This window comes from Parambassis ranga, chromosome 13, assembly GCF_900634625.1.
Source record: "Parambassis ranga chromosome 13, fParRan2.1, whole genome shotgun sequence".
In the NCBI taxonomy this organism is placed as follows: domain Eukaryota; kingdom Metazoa; phylum Chordata; class Actinopteri; family Ambassidae; genus Parambassis; species Parambassis ranga.
The window spans coordinates 19,886,974-19,910,672 of record NC_041033.1 but is presented as its reverse complement, the minus strand read 5'-3'; the positions used below and the strand labels follow the sequence as shown (position 1 = coordinate 19,910,672).

Here is a 23,699-nt window from a genome sequence, read left to right as displayed (position 1 = left end):
CAAATATCATTCTATATATACCTGGAAAAATCTGTATGTTTTGCCACTATTCTGACACAGATCTACCATCCTGCTAGAGAATGTATGCATGTCCCCATCTTTCATGCCCTAATAGCTACTGAAATCACCATGCACTTGAGCTGTTTGCAAGCAATCTGCAGACTTTCCTGCAGTGTGTTGTCTGTGTTTTGTCAGCCACTGTCAGCAGATGGAACTTGGTAGTGTGTGGTTGCCCTGGAGATGAGATAAAGGTTGTACCCAGGGGTCTTTGCTGTGTGCTGACTGACAGCCATAGTCCTCTTTCACATCTTTCACACTGGGCACTAACTGTTTTCCTTCCAGTCACGTCTTGCATGGGTGGTCAGCGCCTTATTCTTTGATTAAAACCTGCTGTACAAAGATGGCCCACCACACTATTGTTCTTCCAGTTACCCCTTTGTGCATGCCCGCTGTGAGAGGAATCATTACTGCAGGATTTAGGAAAATTGCTTGCAGGGTGAGATAAAATGTTTGCAAAGAGTGATAAAATTAGACGGCTTTACTTTAAGGTGTTGGTATAGGGAAAGTGTATTAATGAGGCAGAATTCAGAAATAGCTTGTTTTCTTCTCCCCCTTTGTTAGTCATGCTGCAATAGCTTTGTTCCTCCTCTTATTTCCATGCGACTCTTCAGGTGGTAAGTAGCATCTTTAGATTCAAACCTATCAAAGTCATACTTTTCTTCTTGTTACTACTCTGCCTGAACAGCACAGCTCATTCTCAGCACATACACTGAAAGCAGTATGCACCAAATTCCTGCTGCTTTCAGGAGGCGTAAGATGACATGCCCGGGGAAGTCTACTTGCTGTATAACCAACAAAGGTGCATTTCTTCTCCTGTCCTTTATTCTTTCTTTCTTACTCCTGGGCTGCTGCTGAATGTCACTGTATTGCATCAGTATCACCTGTGAGGTGTTATTTATTTACTCCAAAGGTTGTAATATGCCCATTAATACATACATAGAGAGAGAACTGGAGGTACTACCAAGTTTTAATGCATTCTCAGGCTTGCATTGCTGCTTAGTTTTCTATAATTTGATTTGGCTGCAGTGTGGTAACATTGTGTAATTGCAAAAAATCTTCCCTTTCAACTAAAGGTATGTGTGCTTCAGAGAACACCCTAAAGCAGTGGGTTCCTGTCTTGTTTTCACTAAAACTTTTCAATGTATACATCCAGGATGTGTTGTACTGATTATGCCTTTACTGCTTGTCTGAGGTTAAAAAAATGAAGCCATTCATTTATCTTCCTTTATTTGGATTCTCTTTCCATTTGTCTTTGCTACACACTCTTGTGATCACATTAAGTGAGGCGGGTTCTTTGTAAATGCTTGAGCAATATTTTCTGGAGTGGCCATTAATGAGCAGAGTGCCAAAGTCGTTTGTGTGGATTCCCAAACTTACTAAATAATTCATGAAAAAGAGCAAAATAAAAACAAAGTAGTTGTTGTGCCAATGTCCTAATTAAAATATGTAACATCAGATATATGTTCACAGAATAAGCTGCATGCTGCGACTAAAATCGTCTTTCTACTTCTAAAGTTGAGGTTTTGAATCTTTCCTCCTCAGGATAGAGTAATATGTGGATTCTTAGACAACACACAGTTAGCAAACATATAATATACAATCATCTATTTTTGTAAAATGTCACATCAGAATATCAGTTTTATTATTTATATGTGAAGGTGACATTTAAAATGCAAATAATATTATATTTTAAAAGGAACAAAGCCCCCTCTGAGATTAATATTTAGTTTAAATCTATATTAATATACATTTAATCTACCTCTCTGCCAATGCTACTTTTTCCTCCGATCACAGGATGCAGCTGCAGAGCATGAACCAGGAGCTCACCATCATGTTGTAATATTAAATACATATTCTGTTAGAGGGAGTTTAGTGTTAACTGTCAGTGCCTGAGGTGGGTGAATACCTAGTCCAAGTATTGCTTTGTATGTACTTTTGCCTGTTACTCAGGAATGGTGTCCCACTTCTGAGAAAAAGCTTCTTCTCTAGCAACTATAGCAACCACATTTCCCCTGAGCCCCTGACTGCATCTGTGAAATGCTAATGATAATTAGCCAAAAATAATCTTAATCATTAAGTGATAATGTTTAAAATTAACCTCAGAGCATTAAGAATCTCAGCCTACTGCAGGAGCCACTACACAGCATCACCTGGTGACACTCATTTTTAATCATTGATACAATGAAAGCAAAGATCCGACGATAACATTGATTTTATTATAATTCTGAAGCTGCTTTTGGTGGCTGGGAAGAAAAAAAATGCATTCATAAGGTTGTTGTGTAAAGGTGGGGCTCGTCTGCACGTCAGGGCTAAAAGACCATCCATTATTGATGGCCCTGCAAGCACATTCAGACAACTGCAGCTTGGTATTGATCTCAAATCTGCAGCTTTAGAGTCAAAGTAGGAATGATAGGAGCACATCAGTGGTACAATACATCTTCTGAGGGGAATATCTCAGTGGCACTCTCAGCAGCCTGAGCTACGTTTCCAAGTGGTCAGACATACTCGAGATGTGTGTCTGAGAGCCTTTCACTCTGTGGACTCATTGAGTAAAAGTCCTCTTATTGTTTCTAAAATACCTCGAAGTACAGTGTTAACAGTGTTTGTTTCAGGAACATACTTAGTGACAAATATCACTTGATTCTGTTTTGTGAGGCTTTCAAAGCAATTTATGTTCCTATAGAGATGAGAACATTGATTTTCGTTTTCTTTTTTGTGTGCTTTTAAGGCTGGTCTGTACTTTGGGATACTAGATAGATTAGATAAACAACTGTTGTCGCAATATGTGCCGGACAGGTTCCTTTATACACATTGTCATAGACAATGTATAACAGTTCTTAACTGTAAGTGGTTTGTATTGATATAAATTACAGCTAAAAATCAGCAATATCATAGACTCTTCACATGTAGTTTTTTTTACACATACTTACTGTAAAAACAAGAAGCTATCTCTCCTGAGAAGGAAGAAGTCGAGAAACAATTACTGAGTCATAGTCAACGATGGGAATGAGAAAAGTGTGCGTGGGCCGACAGCTAAAATGTCAGCGTGTTTCAGAATCTCTGTCTTGTTTTGCTTTTAATTATAAATCCAGCTGAATTATAGAATGTTAAAAGCCTCCGTTCACTTTACTCTGCTTATGAATGTACACCAGGTTGTTCACCTTGGCAGACCCACACACTAACCTTTATGTAAATGAGATATGAAACAAATTGAAATCTATTGCATAATACAGAAATTTCAATAAAATGAAATGACTAGTGTGTAGTATACTCTGCCAACTGTATGCACGTCAGCGCTGTTACTTTGGCCTTTTGCAGTAGAAATAAAGAAGCTTAATTGTATTTCCGTTGCAACTTGATTTCCTTTTGATTTTTCTTGTAGCTGCATTCAGATCTTTTGTAACTGCGTGGTTTATACAGAACATGTGTTTTATCAGTTGTACTAAATGTACGACGCAGATTTGTTTTTAACTCTCCCATTTATTTTTGTCTTGTAGTTGAATCATACTTTCCCATTACTGAGCCATTATAAAATGTTAATAGTAATTTAAAATGAGACCGCCTTTTGCAAAATTTCATTTGTTGAATTCATACATGCTGATGCATTAGAGAGGAAACCATGCAGTTGTTGAAAAGTTAATCCTGCCTAATTAGAGATTTTTTTTTTCTTACATCTCTTTTCCGTTATGTTTTTTTGAAAAATGTGCACACGAAGACAATTAAAGTTGTGGCTCCACTATATAAAAGTAAAAGCATATTAATCAAGACACATGAATAGCAGTGCTGCATTGAAAACATTTTTTTTCATAATAGGAATTTTAAGCAGGAGGAAAAGGTGCCTGCTGGTAATTACAGTGAGTGTCTGACATTGTTTGGTCTGTTTTTCCTTCATTCCATTAATTAAAGGGACATAAATTTAGAGGTGTTATTTTAGGCAAGCAGACATCAGGAAATGATAACTCATTACACTTCTACCGCAAGATGCTGCACCTTTCAGTGGGCACGTTACACTCTGGTTGACTCATGACTACAAACAATGAGCTGTTGCTCTCGGCCAGTCATGGCTCATTGCTGATAAGTCAAAGGTACAAGAATGTGTACACAGAAACTTTTAAGAGAAGAAAAGTCAACCACGACTCCCAAGGATCTTTACTCAGACACTTATAGCTGTTCAGTCTTATTAAATATTGTGTAGTATTTAGTCACTCAACCTGCCAGACTAATGGACAAATATCCTCAACATTGTTTTAATATATGTAAATAGCCTGTCTTATTTAACATAAACTGTTGTATACCAGTTTACATTTGAGGAATAATCTTCCAAACCATTTTAGCCACTGATGTTTTCTCAGCTGGAAAACCAACCAGGCTTTTCTTTGTCAAAAGTCACATTGAAGACAAAAAAATAGGGCCGTTCATTCCAACTAAACTCTTGGAATGTAGATGTATGCTCACTCGGAGGATCCAAAGGTAGATTCTTTTTCTAAGGATTTCTCCTGTGTTCTCTGGGTTTCATCATTTTTTGACAGAAAGGTTAAGCGGTTCATCTGGGCTTAATTTTTCTGGACAGCCCCACGTATTGTGATTAATGGACAGGTGGTAAAGTAAATGTAGCCTCTATTGCAGTCACGCACGCAGTCGCTGTTGTATGAATGTCAGATGGCATGGAGTTGGACAGTTAGCAGATCATAAATGTGTCGAGACTCTTCTTAAGTTTCTTATTTTGTTGATAAACACGGTAAACTATGCTGCAAGTCCTCTTTCACACATTGTTGCCAACTTGGCAGACGGGCCATCTCAACACATCCACACACACCACCGCCACAGTGGGTCGATTTTCACCTGCTCTTCTTGGCCAGATTGCCAGAATGACAAATCTGGCTGTCATCCTGGTGTAATCTGGCCAAGTAAATCAGTATAAAGGCCACCAAAAGTCTGTGGATGCTGACTATAAACTTTCTTCAGGTGTGGGACTCATGAACATTTGCAAATGTCACTTGATGCCTGTTTTCACTCTCAGGTGTAAATTTACTAATCTAAAACAAACTTCTCTGCCATTTTCTTGGTGTTAAATCTTGCGCTGAACAACACGTTTGACATGCACCCACAGGTTCAATTACCTGGAGAATAACCATATGACTCAGTCACTACATTACACACACACAAGTAGGTGTTTTTGACAGTGGGAAAGATTGATGCCTGAACTTGTATCCCTCTGTCTGTCACCTACCTTTCCCTCTTTTAACCCTCATGCATTGTTCGCAAACACTACCCTAATGTGTTGTTCGGGGACAAAAACGTCCCCTAACTTTAACGGTTTTAAAAATATATTAGATAAATATTTTTTTGAAATTTTTTTGCATAGACCTTTTAATTAACTTCAGTTCTAATCAACAGTTGTGAAAAAATCATTTTCCCCCAGGATTTTAACCCTTTAATCACCAATTTTATAAGGGGTGGTGCTGAAGATTGAAAAAAAAAAACACAAAATGGCTCATTTTTAATAGAAAAGGTGAATGTGGACTGGATTCTTTTTAACCTTTATTACAGTCTTGGTCATGTCAAACATCAGTAAAAAAATTGACTTTATTGCATTATTAGTTTTTGCACAGCACTGGATTTTCTTTTTTTCTCCCATTTTGTCCCATAGACTTACATTATAAACAAACTTTTTTTGACTGCACAGCCATGGCACTAAATAATCATGCATTCTTGATTGTTGGTGGTTTACCCTGTTGGTAGGAGGTAAAATTTGTGATTTTTACAGTTAACAACTTAATTACCATATTAAAATCTTGGGGGAAAATGATTTTGTCACTACTGTTGATTAGAACTGAAGTTAATTAAAAGGTCTATGCAAAAAAAATTCAAAAAAATATTTATCTAATATATTTTTAAAACCGTTAAAGTTAGGGGACGTTTTTGTCCCCGAACAACACATTAGGGGGTAAAATTTGCCCACAGTGTACCGTTGACCTATGAAACATTTTTAAATCATATTAACAAAATTTATTTAAAATTAAGCTTATTGAGGAAAAATGATTCAATTTGTCCACATATTGACAAAGTTATGGCCAAAATAAACAGAAAAATTTCTCTCAGAGGACAAAAATGTCTTTGTACGGTACTGTACAGCTAAGTTGGTGCTAGCTGCTCAGTTTTTCACGAAACCCAATAACACACTGCTCATGTCTATCCAACAACATAATTATACTGCTTGATGAAAAAACAATATAATGTAACAATTGGAATTCCCCCTGGGGTTATAAAATTCTGATTCTGATATCTGAATGCACGCCTTAAACTACATTATTGGCTGCAGTTTTGAACAAGATGGACAAAGAAAGATCTGGACACACAAAAATGGCTGCTATAATCTACATAATACAAAATCTTAACATAACACTCTTTTTTAAGAATAATGATGAAGCATTTTGTCTTATGTATGGTGCTTTCAATGGGGTGTCATTCTTTGTCAGACACAGTAGAAAGGTAAAAGCATCAACTTACACCTTAGGAATCAGGTTAAGGGAAACTCCAGGTTACAGATTTAATGGGCTCCTGTGGTAGAAAAGCAGCATGTGTTTATTGATAAATTTAGTTTGTAATAAATGGCTAAACTGTGGAGGATGTAACGTTTCATCCACGTGTCTTCACTGTATGATATCTGATGCTCAGATCTTCTGCTCTTTCCAGATCTTTCTGCTGCTGTCCAGAAGTTCTCCCAGTCCCTGCAGGAGTTCCAGTTTGAGTGCATAGGTGATGCAGAGACAGATGATGAGGTGAACATTGGTAAGTTCAGTTTATTAAGACCCAGGAGGGCAGACAGCTCTCTCTCCTTCTCCCTCTCTCTCTCTCCCTCTCTCTAGCCTTTCATCCCCTTCCTCCCCTGAATCAGAACCTTTTCTGACATTTCTGTACAGATTCTTGTGGAAAGACAAGTGTTCAAAATGTTAAAAACTTAATTTAGTAAAAAAAATTTATTGGTGAGAGTATTTACTAAAAAAGGAAAAGATTCATCAGGGTCAGATGAAATTCGGCATAGTCTACAAATTCTTAGAAGGATTTGTCTTTGAGTATAGATCTCAAGGCTGTCTGGTGTACATGTATAATTAATGCGATTGATTTGCTTATGATGCTTCCCCTGTATCTTTTCAAGCCTATAAGAGATCAAAGGGACTAATTGTGATTAGTGTCAGAGATTAATGGAGGTGCGAACCTCCTAGCCTGCAACAGGAATATGAAAGCAGCTGTGAGGAGAGCCTGCTTGGCTGTAATGGGCAGGACTCCCAGTCTGGCCTCTTCTTCCTATTTTTTTCCATTTTGCACTGCTCATTATCCCCAGCTTGAGTTCATCGCTCTGTGGAGCTGTAGACTGCTGAATTACTGTCCATCTGTGAGGGGCTAGACTGGATATCGACCTCCTCTACATGAGGCTGTAATGTTCATCAAAGTACTAAATGAATAGTCCAGCTTTTTCCTTTTCTGTCCCACAAAGCTGCAGTGACTGTGTGATGGTCGTGGGTGCAGGAGGAGACCAATTATGTTTATTGGAGAAATCCACACCAAGCTTCCAAGCCCTTATTAGAATCGGGCACCCTGTTATTTGAGGCAGGGCTCCCCTTTTTCCTGGCCTTCGATCAAGGAGGTGTTGATCTCAGATTGAACAGTGGATATTTTAGCTGTAGCAGCCCCCACTGGCACAATATTCACAGTTTCAATGATGGTTCTGTGCCATCTGTCAGAACGCAGTTTGAGTGTTTTATTTATAGACATTGGCAAATGTGTTTGGGCAGTCTTTAATCAAGACCAGCGTAATACACTATGAAATTAAAAATGCAAAATAACCACGTTAATAGTTGGAAACAGTTTCAATAACCTTCTTCCACAACACACAATTTCTGGCATCATAAACACTGAGTCTTCACTAGCCTTCCTGTCACTCATAGCTGCACTGCTGTGTTCACTCCCCATCCAGAGAGAAAAGGCCATGATTAATGTTTGAGGGGAAAAAAATGAAACACCCTGTTGAAATCAATCTAGTCATCAATGAAACTCAGCTTTCTGACTGACATAGCTGGACCCTTGTGTGAATGCCAGCCATGATCGTGATGCAGTATCGGTATAGTTCACTTTGATGCTCGCAACTTCCACACATAACATCGGGATCCTGTATGTGCTGCCAGACGGGTTCACCTGACCTTTTATTGATTTCGCTCTGTGACTTCCTGCAGTGACATTCACATTCTAAGCCAGTTATCTAGGAATCAATGGGGCCAAAAGATTGATGTGGCTATAGAAATTTAAATTTTTAGAAAAGTTACAGGCCTTTCTCTCAGAAGGTCAATCCTTGGGTCTCAAAGAAATCTCGTGATCTTTCTGGGGTGGAAAAAGCTAGATAACCTCAAATCCACACCAAATAGCAAGACAAACATCATGTACATCAATAAAAATTGATCACAAACGTACAGCTCTAATTACAGTGTGCAAAAAATATACAGGAATATACAGGTATACAGGAAATGCCTGTACTTGCTTATCTTCCCTATTCAACCATTCTTGTGGCATTAAATTGTATTTCATCAGGTCTATTGCCTTCCCTCATTTTACCAGTGAATGATATGCAAGCCGTAACCTCACTTTGACTCCCATTTCCTTTCTTCAGAGTCTAATCTTGTCCCATCAGCAGCTCCAGCTGTGCCCTTTACCCCCTGAGAGGTCTGCACTGTTGATAAAGGAGCTGGTAGCATTAATAGGAGGCCAGCCTGCCTGTAGGATCGCTGGCACAAAATCATTGCTCCATGGTCTTTAAAAGCTTGGGTGTGTAAATGGACCAAAGTGTCTAAGATGATGCATGAGTCCCTGTGCCAGGCTGTCGGAGCTGATAATGATGTTACTGTGTTGGCAAGCAGAGCAGCTCGACCGCTGCTAAATGGCTGGACACGGGGTGACACAGGGGCTGACCAACAGAGGCCACATCGTATCTGGCCCTCGATTTAATGAAGCAGTGAAGCTATCAAGGCACAGTTCTGTGGCAGATAAGCTTCCATGTACTGTATTGTGAATTCATCTGGCCCTGCACGATGTAATATAAGCTACTGAAGTATAGCCCAGATGGCGTGAACATATCTCCACGACATCAGTCTCTCCTGCATTGTGACAGTATATTGTAAAGCCTAGCAGGGGAAGAAAATAAAAGGAAGCAATCAGTGGGTTCCATTCAATTGGAAGTATTGTTTTTACTGCTAGTCTTGGTTTTAAATTGGACAGCTGCATGCCTTTATTAGGTTCTAAAATGTGCTGCACTGAAAGGTATGAAGCTGCAGTGCAAATAAACATTTTTAGGACCGTGCTACAGAGCTTGTGGGGTGCCAGGAACATCTGATGCTTAACGACTGCGCCACTGTTTTATCATCAGAATGTAGTATCACCATGGTCGAGCTTGCTTATATACCTGCTCAACGACGAACATATTGCTTGTACATGTTGATGCATTTACTGACCAAACATTCCAGATTTCTTCTTTATTACTGACAGAGTAATGATCTCTTTTTTGTGTTTCAGCCCAGTCGTTCAAAGAGTTCTCCCAGCTGATGAACACTGTTGAAGAGGAAAGAAGACGTTTGGTAAGAAAAACATTTTATGTCTTTGATTCCTATTTGGAACGTGATATACTACAACAAAACAAACCCTAATCACAAAAGCACATATTGCCTGTTATCTATTTTTTTTTCAAATCCCTTTGCATGCACACTGTAGATATTTTTGTATTTTTTTTGATATGCTAGTTCAAATGTGGATTTACGCCATTTTGTCTTTGGAATCATTGCAGGAAATCAAGAAAATAATCAACAAATATCACACAATTTTTAATGACTGTAAAATGTAAAACTTTGAACATACAATTTGTAAGAGCATAAACATATCTTTCTCTGTGGGGGTGAGATGATTGACAGTAAACAAAGCATAATAAATAGCATCGAATAATATTAAAGGGTTTACCATAATCACAACAAAACACCAACGGAACTGAGACTTTGACGAAAAAACTAATTAGGGGCTTCGTGTTTTCTGTGATGGACGTGTGAGCTTGGATAAATTGAAGTCGGTGGACGTTGTTTGTGTGTGTGTGTGTGTTGTACAAAAAGTGGCAGTTATGTCTGTGGTTGACTGGTCTAAAGGTCGGAAAACAAGCCTCCAACTATGCTGAATGTCTGCAGACAAAGCAGGCATGACTTAAAGGGCAAGGGCAATAGAGGTGGGAGTGCATACAGTATGTCCCACATGTTGTGAGATAATATGCAAAGCAGAGATGATTTCCACTGTGAGGATGACCACTGAGAGAACAATTGATTTGTGCTATCACATGTGTATGGATTTATTTGGATGCGGATAGAGCTGAGACATCAGTAAAAAGAGTGGGATCTGCAGGTCTCTAGGCTTTCCTTTTTTTTTCTCTAAACCAAATAAAGCTGTCGATAACATTCAACCACATTATTCACATGGAAAGAATTTTGGTGTTGACTGTACAGTAAGCCTAGCTTTACCCACAAACCCCACAAAGTGTGTCAAAGGCACAATACTAACAACAGAACATGGAGTGACGTCTTGATGCAGTCGGATGTGTTGTTAAGTTGTAACGCAGTCCAACATCAGATGTGTAATATACTCCTCAGCAGATAATATTTCATATAAATTTCACAGTGGTCAGAATAACAGTTCACATTATGAGGTTGGAGAGGATGGTGGAGATTCCAGCCACACACTTGGAGTGTGATTTTTTACATGGGGCTCATATTTTATTCCATTGAATCACACTGAAACAGGGTTCAGGGTGTATTGTAACTTTTGCATTTATTTCCTTATTTTTACGTATTTTAATGCAACTAGCATCACCTAGTAGACATTGTAAAAGTTGGCGACATTACCTCAGCTGTGCATCTGATTTGCAGTCTGATATGCAGATTTGATCAGGTGCAGGTTAGCAGTCATAGCTTTTGTAACTACGTGAGACATTTTCATTAGCACTTCGTTCTCCATGAAGGAGCAGCAAACTTATTACAGACACTTTTTCTGTCTGTAGGGCTGAGTGCGCGTGCTTTAGCTTAAAATGAGGGCAAACAGTGAGCTAGAAAGTAATTCTAATAAAGTGAAATAATTGTGATTAAAGCTGTCACAGTGCATCTGTTTCATATGGCTGCACAGTTATAGGAAAAACAAAGGCTTGTCAGATATAGTATGGCAATGTGATGTCTCAATGTGAGCATTGCCCTCCTGACATTCAAAGTTCAGCTAGATTTTAACATTTGACCTTTGCAGCTATGGGTCACCTCTGTGCAGGCTCTAGCTTTTGGGTCATTCCAGTAATTTTACAAACATGAAAGCATCATTCATAAATTCATATCACCCAAGGAAGGACCTTCTTGTTCTGTTTTCTCTGATCCTTTTTAATTGCTGTGGATGACACTACTGTCAGTAGTAATATGAGGATAATGTAGCAAATGACGCTGAGAAATACAGTTTTCTGCATTATAATATTAATGCAGTGTGAAATGTGCAATCATCTCTTTCTGAACCTTTATTTAAAATTCATGAACCCTGGTTAGCCAGAGCTGCTGACATGTTGTGTGTTTGCAGAATCTCCAAACACTTAAGTTAGACCTCGCATGTAGCCTGTAGCATGAAAGGAGTAAAATGTTTAAATTACACTATGAATATAAAGCATCAGGCACGGAGTCAGCTGTGAGCACTGAAACGTTTTATGCAAAAAGATAACAGCATGGATTCAGAGTATAAATAGCTACCCGTGTATTTGCTTTCTGGATGTTTTTGAAAATAGGAGGCTGCTGTTTCTTATTGTGTAGTAGTTCTGTTTCTGTAAATTGGTCTGATGTTGTTTCCTCGAACAAGTGTTTTCTTACAGTGGGAGATTCAGAAAGCGGAGTTTGAAATGCAGTAGACACAGGTATTTGTTAGTTCCTTACCAATCCACAGAAATATACATATATATACAGTACATTCTGCCTATTGTCTGGCTATCAGTTTTCACTATCATTAAAGCTCTGAAGGCTTCTGACCCCTGTGAGACTAATGTGGCCCTTTGCCAGCTCAGCCTCAGAGTGGTCCAGCTGTCTCCTTTCAAAACTCATGATTATCATCTAGTCATTGAGTTTAAAGAGCCAGAAATAAGACGTAAAAAAGGTCCTTCTATTTAATGACCATGTTTTCCATCACACACCAGAAAACAAAAATACAAAAGAGGTCATGTACTGGTTGTGCTTAAACCCAGAAAGCCCAAAACAAGAGGAAACTGTGTTTTACAGTACCTTTTGTTCACAAAGTTTTGTTCTCTAATAAAAACAAAGACTACATGTATGTGTTCTTAAGCGCTTTTTTCATTCCATCTCATTTCAAAGGGATACAACTGCCAGCAATGTAACTGCCATATGTTATATGTTTATAAATTCCATATATGTATATATTATAAAGTGTTTCTTCCCTACTCCTATAAATGAACTGTAAATGTATATATTATAAAGTGTTTCTTCCCTACTCCTATAAATGAACTGTAAATTGCTTGTGACTCACCTGACTTGGGGGTGTAAAACTGTGATTGGCATTGCTTAATAAGCTACAGTAGGTGCTGCGCACATTTAGAAGCTTACTTTTATAGAAACAGGCTGGTGATGCCAGGTTTAGTGATTAATAGGCAGGTTGCCTGGACCACGACTAACACCAAGCATGTCCCCAGGTCTCACTTTCCAAAACACGTCTCTGCTCACACAGTTTTCACAGCTGAGCCACCTCGGCTCTTTTTAATGAATTAAAATCTCTAATAAATAATTAAAAATGCTCATTTATGTAGTCCAGCCAAAATAAACATAGACTCTCGACGGTGAAAGCTGCATTAATCGACCCTATTCCCACCATAGCATTTTAAGCCTCCATTAAAGAGGAGGTGAGAAACTCTATCCGGAGGTTAAGCCCTGTTGTATCCTGATGTTGTCAGTCATGATAGACAATAGTAATCAGACTCACAGATTCAACCTGGACTGAAACTGCATTGGTGTGATTGATTATCAGAAAGTTTTTATCCTCTACTTTGCTTTATGAAGTTTTTTGTCCAGGCTTGTTGTTCCTAATATATTGCATTAATTAAAATAACATCAATATATAAATAACATATTGTTTGTGCTGGTCTCTTTAATATCTTTGGGTTACCAGCACACTTGCATTGTAGCAATGTAGGGCACTCAGTAGACTCATCCATTCATTCAATTTATTTTGTGTTGATAGTAGAATGACCATGCGCTGTTTGCTTTCTGCAGCTCAGTTTCTAGATGGTCCCCGCTGGCCGTATCACCGTATACACTGTCAAATATATCCTTATCCATAGCTCCATGGAAACATAATGTATTTAGTTTGCAGTGCAGACTTTCAGCAGCATTTAGGACATTGTCTTAAAATGGCAAAATGGTTCCTGCAGATCACAGGTTATATGGATTTACAGTAGGCAATGTGATTCTTTAAGTAATGCTTTAATTTTGATATAATATTTTACAAACCCTGCCTTCATATACATCCAGTGTGTATTCACATTCTAAATGTATTGTTCTGACTGTTTATTATGAGCTGCTTGATTACAGACACATCCACTGAGCGCATCATAGACATTTATCTTCAGTAACCTTCTTAACTGCAGCCTACATACCCTGTAATTTTCTGATACTGAAGAATTATGAGAAACAGTTTCCACAAATGATGTTTGGCAAAGTGAGATTCAGTGATGTCAATTGTTGGATAATAGTTTTTCTTTCTAAGGCTTTAATGGCTGCAGTTATCAGTGACAATTCAGGAGGATTTGAAATGCTCTGATGCAGAAAATAATATCATTACGTGTCTTTAAATTCATCATGACCCTTTTTTTTTGAAGACAAGGAGAAACTTTCCACTCTGTAATGTGGAAACAGCCAACTGTTAACGTGAAGGTCAAACATCCAAGAGAAGTAACAACAACCAGAACGCACTTCTAAAAGGAGGCAGCTTTAAAGCACTGTGGTACCAACCAGAAAGCACAAAGGAGTGGACGGCAGCCTGCTACCAAATGTATAACTGATATATATTTATAGAGCTGTTAAATAATTCATTGTTTCTCTATAAAAGACACGTTAGCTAATTATGTAGGGTCCGTGAGGAATAAAATAATACAGAGCGGACTTTCCCTTTCATGACTTGCATTCATGTATTTCACAGTGAGCCGCGTCTACTGTCCACTGCATCGGTATCAAATATACGTATTCATTAGATTCTTTAAAGTCTCAACAAAGACATGAAACAGTTAAAAAAAAGACACAAACTTTTCTTTGCTCTCTGACATTTATTTTGAAAGTGAACAGCAGAGTCTTTCCAGCCTTTTGAGCCGGTTTGTGACAGTCACTGTAATATACAGTGGCATTTCCAAACAGCAGATATCACATTGATCTACACAATTAGGATGACAGCACCCACACTGTTGTGATGAGGTGTGTTTGTCAGAAAGAGGTGTCACTCATGTCTCCTTACTGGCTTGAATAATGTTCACTGTCAAGTTGTAAAAGATGAAAAGCTTCTGTGTTTTGTTTGTTTTAGAAAACACAGAAGGGAAATTCCATCAACGCTTCCAGATCCACAGTGTCATCCTGTGAGCATCTGGGTGGGTGGAAAAGGGAGGAAAGTGCAGATGACCAGAACGTTTCATCCTCTTTGTGTAATTTGACAACAGTTGGTGTGCAGAACGTAATTAGTGAATCTTAAACCAACACATGTTCCCCAAATGTATGAAATCCTTCCTAACAAGGGAAGAACGCTGTCCTCAAAACATGAAATATTGTGAGATAAACCAGTTGAGACTCGACTCTCTGCTACACTTAAACCACAATCACTGCCAGATGGTGTTTCCATTTTGAAGGTTTTTTTACTCCTGATAGATTACGGCAGACAGATGTGGTGGTTGCAGTCGCACATGGTTAAAAAGAAACTTGTGTTCCTCACCCTGAATGGGTGCAAACTTTCAGAAAAAGGAACTGGGACTCCCCTTATCTCACGCACTTATTTCACATCTGCACTGAAAGTTAAAGGATGCAGACAGAAGAGTCACTGAAACCCAGACATTTAAAGTTAGATAGACAGGAAACCTGTATGTCTCAAATCCAGCCCCCTGTCCTTTGTGCGCTGTTAAATGTAATACTGTATATCTGGAGCCTCTGTTGCATGGAGGCTGGAGACTATACCAGTAGCCCAATTTCTGCAGGCTTTGTCGAGCATGAAGCGTTTTATTGTCTCTTGGCTTGGTGGGTAGCCAGGCCTTAAATCTTTTTTGCTTTGTGATTGGCTTGCCAGCTACGCAGGTGTGTATTTCCATGTGAAAACTTCCCAAATTCTATCTTTTCAAAAAGATTTCTGCTGTAATTCCCCCGTTGATAACCCTTTCAGCGGCATAAAAAGAGTGAAAATGGTTCAAGTTCTGCATGGTTTGAGAAGGTTCAGCACTGCTGAGCGTGGATGGCATTTAGGAGTGGAAGGGCAGTGCCCTGATGTTGTGGCTTTTTGGAGTGATGATCATATACCCCTGGGAGGGGAGCCTTTCATGGCTGCACTGGAAAACAGATTGAATGTTCCTGTTGTTGTTGCTGAAAGGGAACAAAGAAAATCAGGTGTCGCCATTTTATATTCAGCTAATAAACTGCATTTACTGTATGTGCTGTGAATAATGACTTCTCTTCTTTATCACAAATGTAAAAGCAAGAGAAGCTCTGCAAGTTAAACTGATTTGTACACACCAACATTCCTTGCACAGAACTCAAGATCATGTGACTAATAATTCAAATACGATAATGTTAATGAATATGAATGCTCTATTTAGGGTTGGAAAACAAGCTGGGAAAGCACACGCTTCTACAGAGTTATCCTTCAGCTCTTAGACAGCTTAGTAATATTCAGCAATCTGTTCTAGCAGCGTTATTTCTCTCAATAATAAGAGCAAGATGCATCTTGTAATTTCATTCTCCTGCTTTTCAACAAACCCCTCAAAGGCTGTCTAGCTGTGCTGTTTTACATTTTTTTCCCCCCACATCCCCCCCTTTGGTTTACATTTTTCTTTAAGCACAGATACAATTACACACAATTTGTCAGTTTGCCACGGAACTGAAACCAAACACTATAAAATGTGAGCCTGTATCTGTGGTGAGCGGTGCGCGCCGCTGCTGCTTTCTCAGGATTTAACAGTACAGTAACTCTGCTCTGTGGGTAGCTTGTGTGCCAGCCTGTGAAGTGAGGAATGTCCCGTTGACCCTGAAACAACACTGTGAAATAAAGGCAGTCATTGTTCTTAGCCGTGTCCACGGTGGCTGGTTTAATGAAAGTCTGAAAAAGTATTTGGAATGAACATTATCAAACCTTTGTGCTGTCCTCCCCGCAGCTAAAGTAAACCTCGGTTAGCATGAGCCGGGATATCTCTGTGTGTATCATTATTCACCTCAGTCACTTGTACGTGCATTCTGAAAGACAATAGATGAAATGAACCCAGACTGAATACAGTATAAACTACAGGAATATGTTGTAACAGATATTTCCTTAATGCCCAGTTTACCCCGTGCGATTTTGGGCTGTCGCAGACGAAAGACGAGCATCGAGAATCGTGGAGATATTTTTGGTCGTGGCTCTAACTCGGTGGTCTTTCATCGCACTGTGAGACAGGTTCCACGACGGCCGTTGTCAGCGCCTTGCGACCAAAGATAAGCTGAGATAAAATTCTAGCGATGTCAGAAATTTAGGATGACTGTCTCACAGTGTGACAGCTGCTACGACCTGTCACTCCGCATCCACGTCTTCCTCCTCCGCGCATGTTGACGTACGACGTAACCTGTGGTCGCCTGCGATTCAGTAAATGGTCATCGTACAATCTGCACGCATCAAACTTGATGTCAAACCAAAGTTTATTAGATTTACGTCGCATAGTGTGCCATGCAATGGTCTTAAGGGATCGCTAAAAATCGCACAGTGTAGTAATGAGATTCAAGAAAGATTTAGGCTTACTTCTTTGGGAATGTTTGACTTTTAGAAGAAAGGATTTCTAACTTTCAGTTTTTCAGAGTCATTCAAAAAGTAATGAGCACTTTAGACAAGGAGCAAAACATCTTCTATCCTATTGATTGGTATAATCATGCATTTCAGGTGTACCTTAGGATTGTGTGCCGACTGTGACAAAGCAGGAGAAATAACCAGTGGAGCTGATGAATGTCACAGTTTTAAAACCTGCTCCTGATGCACCACACTACTTCTCGCTGTTCTGTGTTTTTTTCTTATGCTTTCTGCTTGTTATGTGTCACTTTAGCAGAGCAAGCAAAGCAGACATTGAGACAGCCTCCAGAAGAGCTGTTTACTGACATAATGTATTTCCTGTCGCTAGTCTGTGCTAAGGAGACACAGGCGTGCTGAAATACCTCTCCACGGTGAGAATTTTTATGCTCCAATTTATCAACCTGAGGGCTCGCCAGACATGCTTTAATTAATACATGAAATATGGCATTTAAATGTCTGTTATTTCAGCAGACACATTATATCGCTCACTCTCTGCCAGCTTTACGAACTTCCTGACAGCAAGCTTCATTTTTTTTTTAAGGATCCAACTGGATGTTTAATGACGGCTGCTGGCTTGCCGTTTTAAATGTTTCATTTTAGTGCGCTGGAGGGGTGACTGCTATGCTTCTGTATTGACTACATATAACTAGCATGTACCAAAGCCCTCATTTTTAACACACAGGTACCACGATTAATTAACCCTTTGAGTCATAATAAATGCTGTATGTTAAGAATGCTAGGCGATGCTCCTGCCAGACAATATTCAGGAGTGCAAAATTTGAAGACACTCTCGTGTGACTGGAAGAGGTGGCATGATGTCAGATTTTCATTTGTGTGTGGTCAAAATAATTCATTCTAAGTCATTGTGAGACTTTAGAATTGTGTGTCTGGATCAAAGCTCCGTTGAATACCTGCTTCTTTCTCTCCTTTTTGACAAGAGAGAAAATGCTAATCGTATGTCATGATTTAACAAGGCAAAGCCTTAATGTAACATCTCCAACTCTGCCTTACTCTCTCTGCTGTGGTTAAATTTAAATCTCTCAAAAATCTGTTCTTTGGACACTGTAGCTCTTCATTTGGAGAATTATGAATACTAAGCCTAAATATATGTAGACAATGATCGCAGCAGCAGAGGTATCAACAAACATGACGGAACATCACAGGAACCCAAACTGTACTTAAACCAGAGACAGTCCTCCGGGACCCACAAACTGCTGTCTGCGTTTCAACAGCTTCTTCATACCCTTACTTAACAGCTTATACACTTCGATAAATGTGTGTAGGGCAAATGTGTCACTTCTACTCTCTCTGTGTGACTCTTTCTACTGAAGGTTTGTTTTTATTTCATAGCTCATAAAAGTTAGAGGAGGATGACTTTTCAGTTTGCTGCAGGTGCCAGTGCTACACCAGATAAAGATTTAGCTCTGCAATGAGATTGTTACCCCCTGTCATACACACACATTCACACACTCCTCCCCTGCAACAGTCTGCAGAGAGAAGTGACAGAAACACAGAGCGATTGCACTCCCTCTTTTAATAAAGGTCGTATCACACCGTCAGCACGAAACAGGACGTTTTATTCTGGCATGATGATGAGGGCAATAATGTTTATTATGCGTTTAACACATTAATTAGGTTTTGGGGGGCTTTGCTTACACCTACTTTAATGAGTTAGGCTAATTCCTTTTAGTTGCAGCTGCTGTCACTGTGGTTATTGGTCTGAGTGTTGCTGACGGTTTTTATTTGATGCTGCTGGCTATTACTAGTTGTAATACAGCTCAAGACAAAGGAGGTGCAGGTGTCTGGCGCACAGACGTATGGAACACACAGCCACGTTGTGCCGCTCAGAAGCTATTCCAGCAGCACCTATTAGCATTCGTCATGTACACATGCCGACACCTCACCTCTGGATTTTACGCTTTGTAAATTGACACAATTAAACATTCAAATCAGATGCATAAAAGTCTCAAAGGTGTCTGCTGATCTTTTACACATGGAAGCTAAAGTTAGGTGAGAGCTAAAGGGAAAATGTAATTACTTCTAAGAATTAAGGCCACTTTCAGGATGATTAGTTAAATGAGTATGTTATTAAGCAGCAAGGGTCCTCTTCATGGTCTCTAGGTTAAATATACAACCTCTGTGAGAAATCGTTACAAATAGACGGATAACTGTAAAGTATATTTTGCTCACTTTGTCCCAGTCCTTTGTTTTAAGTGTTTCCCATTAAGATCTAGGGGGGTTACAATTCTTTAGGGATTTACAAAATATAGTTATCGTTAGTTGGACAAATTAGCATATTAGATATGGGAAAAACATCCCATATTTTATCTTTATTTTCTTTAACAAGGTCAGTAATTTCATGTAGTATATTATACCCAGTGGCTGATATCTAGTTAACATTACCAAAATATGATAAGGGGATTTGACTGTAGCCAACTGTTGTTAATTCCTTCAATCCCTTTGTACAAAACAGGCTTGATGATGTGGTCATTTGTATTACTGCATCATTAGCATCTTCATACTAAGTAAATATTGTGGTTAGCACTGCTGCCTCATAGCAAGAAGGAGTTTGCACGTCTCTCTGTGCCTTTTGGCTTTCTTTACGTACTTATGGATGGTTCATTTGGATCACAATTAGGCATTTTTTGTTAGTATTTTTCTCTTTAGCCGTTAAAATTTCAGCGACCTATTTCTGTCAGAAGCTTTTATTAAATTGTCACAGTTGGCGGATTTTACCTGGCGAGCACCGACCGATAAAACACCTACTTGACGAAGTCCAGTTACCCCCCCCCCCCCCCCCCCCTCTAAAACTCTTTTCTCTGGCTGCAGCCACTTTTGCTTGGATTGTGTGATTGTGAGAGTGGAACTGCTGAACAACAAACAAAAATATGCTTTTTCATTTGAATGATGGTGGAGCATGGTGACAGAGCAGGCTATTATGATGCCTCTTCATCCAGGGAAAAAATGGGAAGACTGTTATATCTGTGTGTTATGTGTGTGTATATGTTTGTGCACCTTCAGTCTCAGTTGATTTGCAGTGAAGAAGCATGGCTGTAGGTGTATTAGGTTGGCTGTTCATTGTGAGGACATTGTCTAAACGGAACGGACAAAGGGCCTATAAAAGTTATTTATTCTCCAGTTATAGGCTTTACATGCTGTCAGCACTGAGACGGAGCCATTCATAGTTAAATGCTACAGTGATTAGAAACTATAGAGGACACAGAAATACATCGCCCCTCACAGCATGCGCACTTGAAGCCGTTATAGCCGGATATCTTGTAACACAATTTTCTAAAAGAACATCACATGTTATTGCCGGATGGCCAGGCTGACGCGTCAGACCCTGTGGCTGATGTTATCTGCCATGTACACATCTTCCTGTATACACATGTATACAGGCTGCCACAAGTCCACAGAAGCAGGTGGATGGTAGTGATAACTTCATACCTGCAGGATTTGTTGTTGTTGTTTGTTGTTGTGTTGTTGTTGTTTGTTCACCTAAGGGGAGAGTTATAATAAAAAATATTTGGATGGGTTTAAAATCATGGGTTTAAAAAAGAAACCATTTTCACAACATTAAACTCATTTTCCCATATATCGGGTCGTACACATGACATGCATAATATTGATACATTCATATGATTGGGCTATTCATCGCAAATGTATACACGTTATTTTGAGGATGTAATTATCGATCAGATGAGACCTTTATTCATGAGGATGTGTTGGTCAGATTCGTACACATGTCAGTTTAAATGCCTGGAAGTCTTGGCTTCCTCTCACATTGTCCCGATGAGGACAGCCTGCATTTCTCTGTATAATGTTTGTTTGATGAGCCAAACATCAGGTAGACCTGACGAGAGCGATTCTAACAAGAGCTGACCTGGGAAATGGTTGTTTACTTGCCTTCTTTTCAGTATGCACACTGTGACGGGGAATGGACAGAATATACAGCATGTGTTGTAGAAGCTGTGGAAAAAAAAAAGGTATAATAATACCCTCCAGGGAATTTGTATGAATAGGCGATGCAGAGGAGTCTGAATGCATTTCCAAACAATTTAGAATAGATATACACATTTAAAACAGTTCTGGGGATATTTTTTGACAGGGGCGAATTTCAGCTGGTACACGGTGCACTATTCAATTTGCTTTGGTGGCATTTTGATCTGTCTCTGCAAATTAACCTCAGAGTAACACTTTTGATCCACTTGATATTTGGACTGGTAAACGCAGGAGCAGGGGAAATACAGCACATTGACATTCCTCCCCTATCTGGTAATGAAATTGCTTAGCGCTATTGCATCCTTTCAAGCATCACACTGTGCTTGCTCATATGGATTTAATCCTGTTGAGAGAGGCTGTTTCTGAGGGCATTCGGCACAATGCCAGTTTGAAAGTAATCCATTGAGTCTTAAATAAGTTGGCCTCTTTCACGTACAAATGTCTGAATCGGCTTATTAGAAACTGATAATCAAAACTGAAATGGACAGTTGATAATGCCTTCCCATTCCATGGTGTAAAGCAGAAATCCATACAAAAATGATTTTGTTCATTCCATTCTACATATTAGAACATAATCTCCCAAGCTTAGAGTGCTGTATATTTAATTGTCCATTTGAAGGGGGAAAAAAATAATGATATTAAAAATCTACATTTTCAAGCGTGGTAATATTACAGGCTCAATTAGACTGAAAGCATTGGAGATAAGACAGAGGAAATGACATTATCACACAGGCAGAGTAGTATAATTCTTGCTGTTGACACAGTAGATAGCACGATGACTTCAATATGATTGCAGGATTATAACAGCTGGATCTGATGACCATCAAATGTGCTCCATGCCTCTCATAGAGTCACTTGTTTCCAAATTGCCTTTATGATTCTTACAGAGGCACTCTCTTCTTTGGTGATGACTCATAGCACAGGTTGGGAGGTGTTATAATATGTTTTGCAATGTCTGCGTACACATTCAGATTTCTAACACGCAACTGAAGGTAATTGAAGGTTAAAGATAATTCTTTATATAAAAAAAATGTCTCATTCACACGTACATCATACACCCACTTTTGTGAAATTGAATGCATCATCTTGCATTACACATCCTATCTGAAATGGTAATTACTGCATAGTGTGACTAGTGACAACTCATGTGTGAAGACCCATAGTCTACAGATTTTCGTTCCAATTAACACTCTTTCCAGAGGAGTTGTAATTGAAGGTTTAGTGCAGAGTAGACTGTTAATATTTGGTGTTTATATTTGTGGTATTCCTACTTGCATCCTTGTACTAAATTTCACTTTTACATTTGTTTGTATCAGATTTGTTATGTGTAAGAATTAGGGATGTCCCGATCAGGTTTTTTTGCCCTCGAGTCCGAGTCTGAGTCATTTGATTTTGAGTATCTGCCGATGCCGAGTCCTGATCCGATACTTTCTATAAAGGCACTCGTTGCGACAAAACGTGTGTGTGTGTGTGTGTCACCACACCGGGAGATTTCACACACGCAGCACATCAAGATCTCGAACCCAGGACCTGTCGCACCAAAAGCAACTGTCATACCCCTGCGCTACAAGACACAGAAAGCGTTAACTTTGACAGGCCTAATAAATGTATATCCAAGTCTTGATCGGGAGGTCCGATTCCGATCGAGTCTGAAATCACGTAATTGGGCCCGATTTCCGAGCACGTGATCGGAACGGGACATCCCTAATAAGAATATTTAGGTTATGGTTTAGGCATAAAGTTTACTTGGTTGGGTTTAATGGTGTTGGAGTCTGTTACCATGGTAACCACTCCCAGTCGGTATGATTTACTAATCACACTTTCATTGTGTCTATTCATGCACCTTAAACACTTCTATTAAAAGTTTTATCAAACTGCCATTCCTGTTGAAGTGCTTTCTGTGCCTTTATACATTATATTCACCTTTATATGTCCCACAAAAGGAGGTGGTAGTGGTCATTTTGTTCTGTGACATGACATGACAGAGACACACACACAAGCCTCCCATCCATATTCTAGGTTACTTTAAAAGGATGACAGTGACACCAGCACCTCTGCAAAGAGCTGGAATGGCTGCATAAAAAGACGACACACAGGGGCCAATATAAAGGCCCAAATATCTTTCTTTAAAGTGCGATCCCATGTATACTGTAGAGTAAATAATACAGCAACATACTGTAATGCTTAATTGGAAAAAGATTGTTGTTTTAAGTGTGAAAAATCCAGCTATTTTCATAGGACCACAAACATCACAGTGTAAGTGCATTATTACAACAACACTATAATACAAGCTTAACACTTATCACATCAGTGCATATGAAAGGAGAAGGAACACAATGCGGGTTTAGGGAGATTGTAGCTTCCTTTTTGAAGTCAGTCATTCTGGTTGGCTGATGAACCTGACAGGGTTATTTTTGGACAATGAAAATGCGCCATGATTAATGGTTCAAAACAAAAACTCTATCTCGAGAAAGTGTGTGTTCAGAGGGCTGTGGAACTGATAGTCCATCTGCGCTGAC

General features: G+C 39.2%; 1 protein-coding gene across 4 annotated transcripts in view; it reads left to right on the top strand.

Annotated features, from left to right (window-relative positions):
• The window catches only part of arhgap42b (Rho GTPase activating protein 42b), a 57,257-nt gene that overhangs the window by 9,875 nt on the left and 23,683 nt on the right, over nt 1-23,699 (top strand). For all 4 annotated transcript variants that reach the window (XM_028418731.1, XM_028418732.1, XM_028418729.1 and 1 more), the window contains exons 2-3: nt 6,757-6,852; nt 9,625-9,686. In XM_028418731.1, the coding sequence (XP_028274532.1) occupies nt 6,757-6,852; nt 9,625-9,686 (158 nt within the window). The remainder of the gene's footprint in view (nt 1-6,756; nt 6,853-9,624; nt 9,687-23,699) is intronic.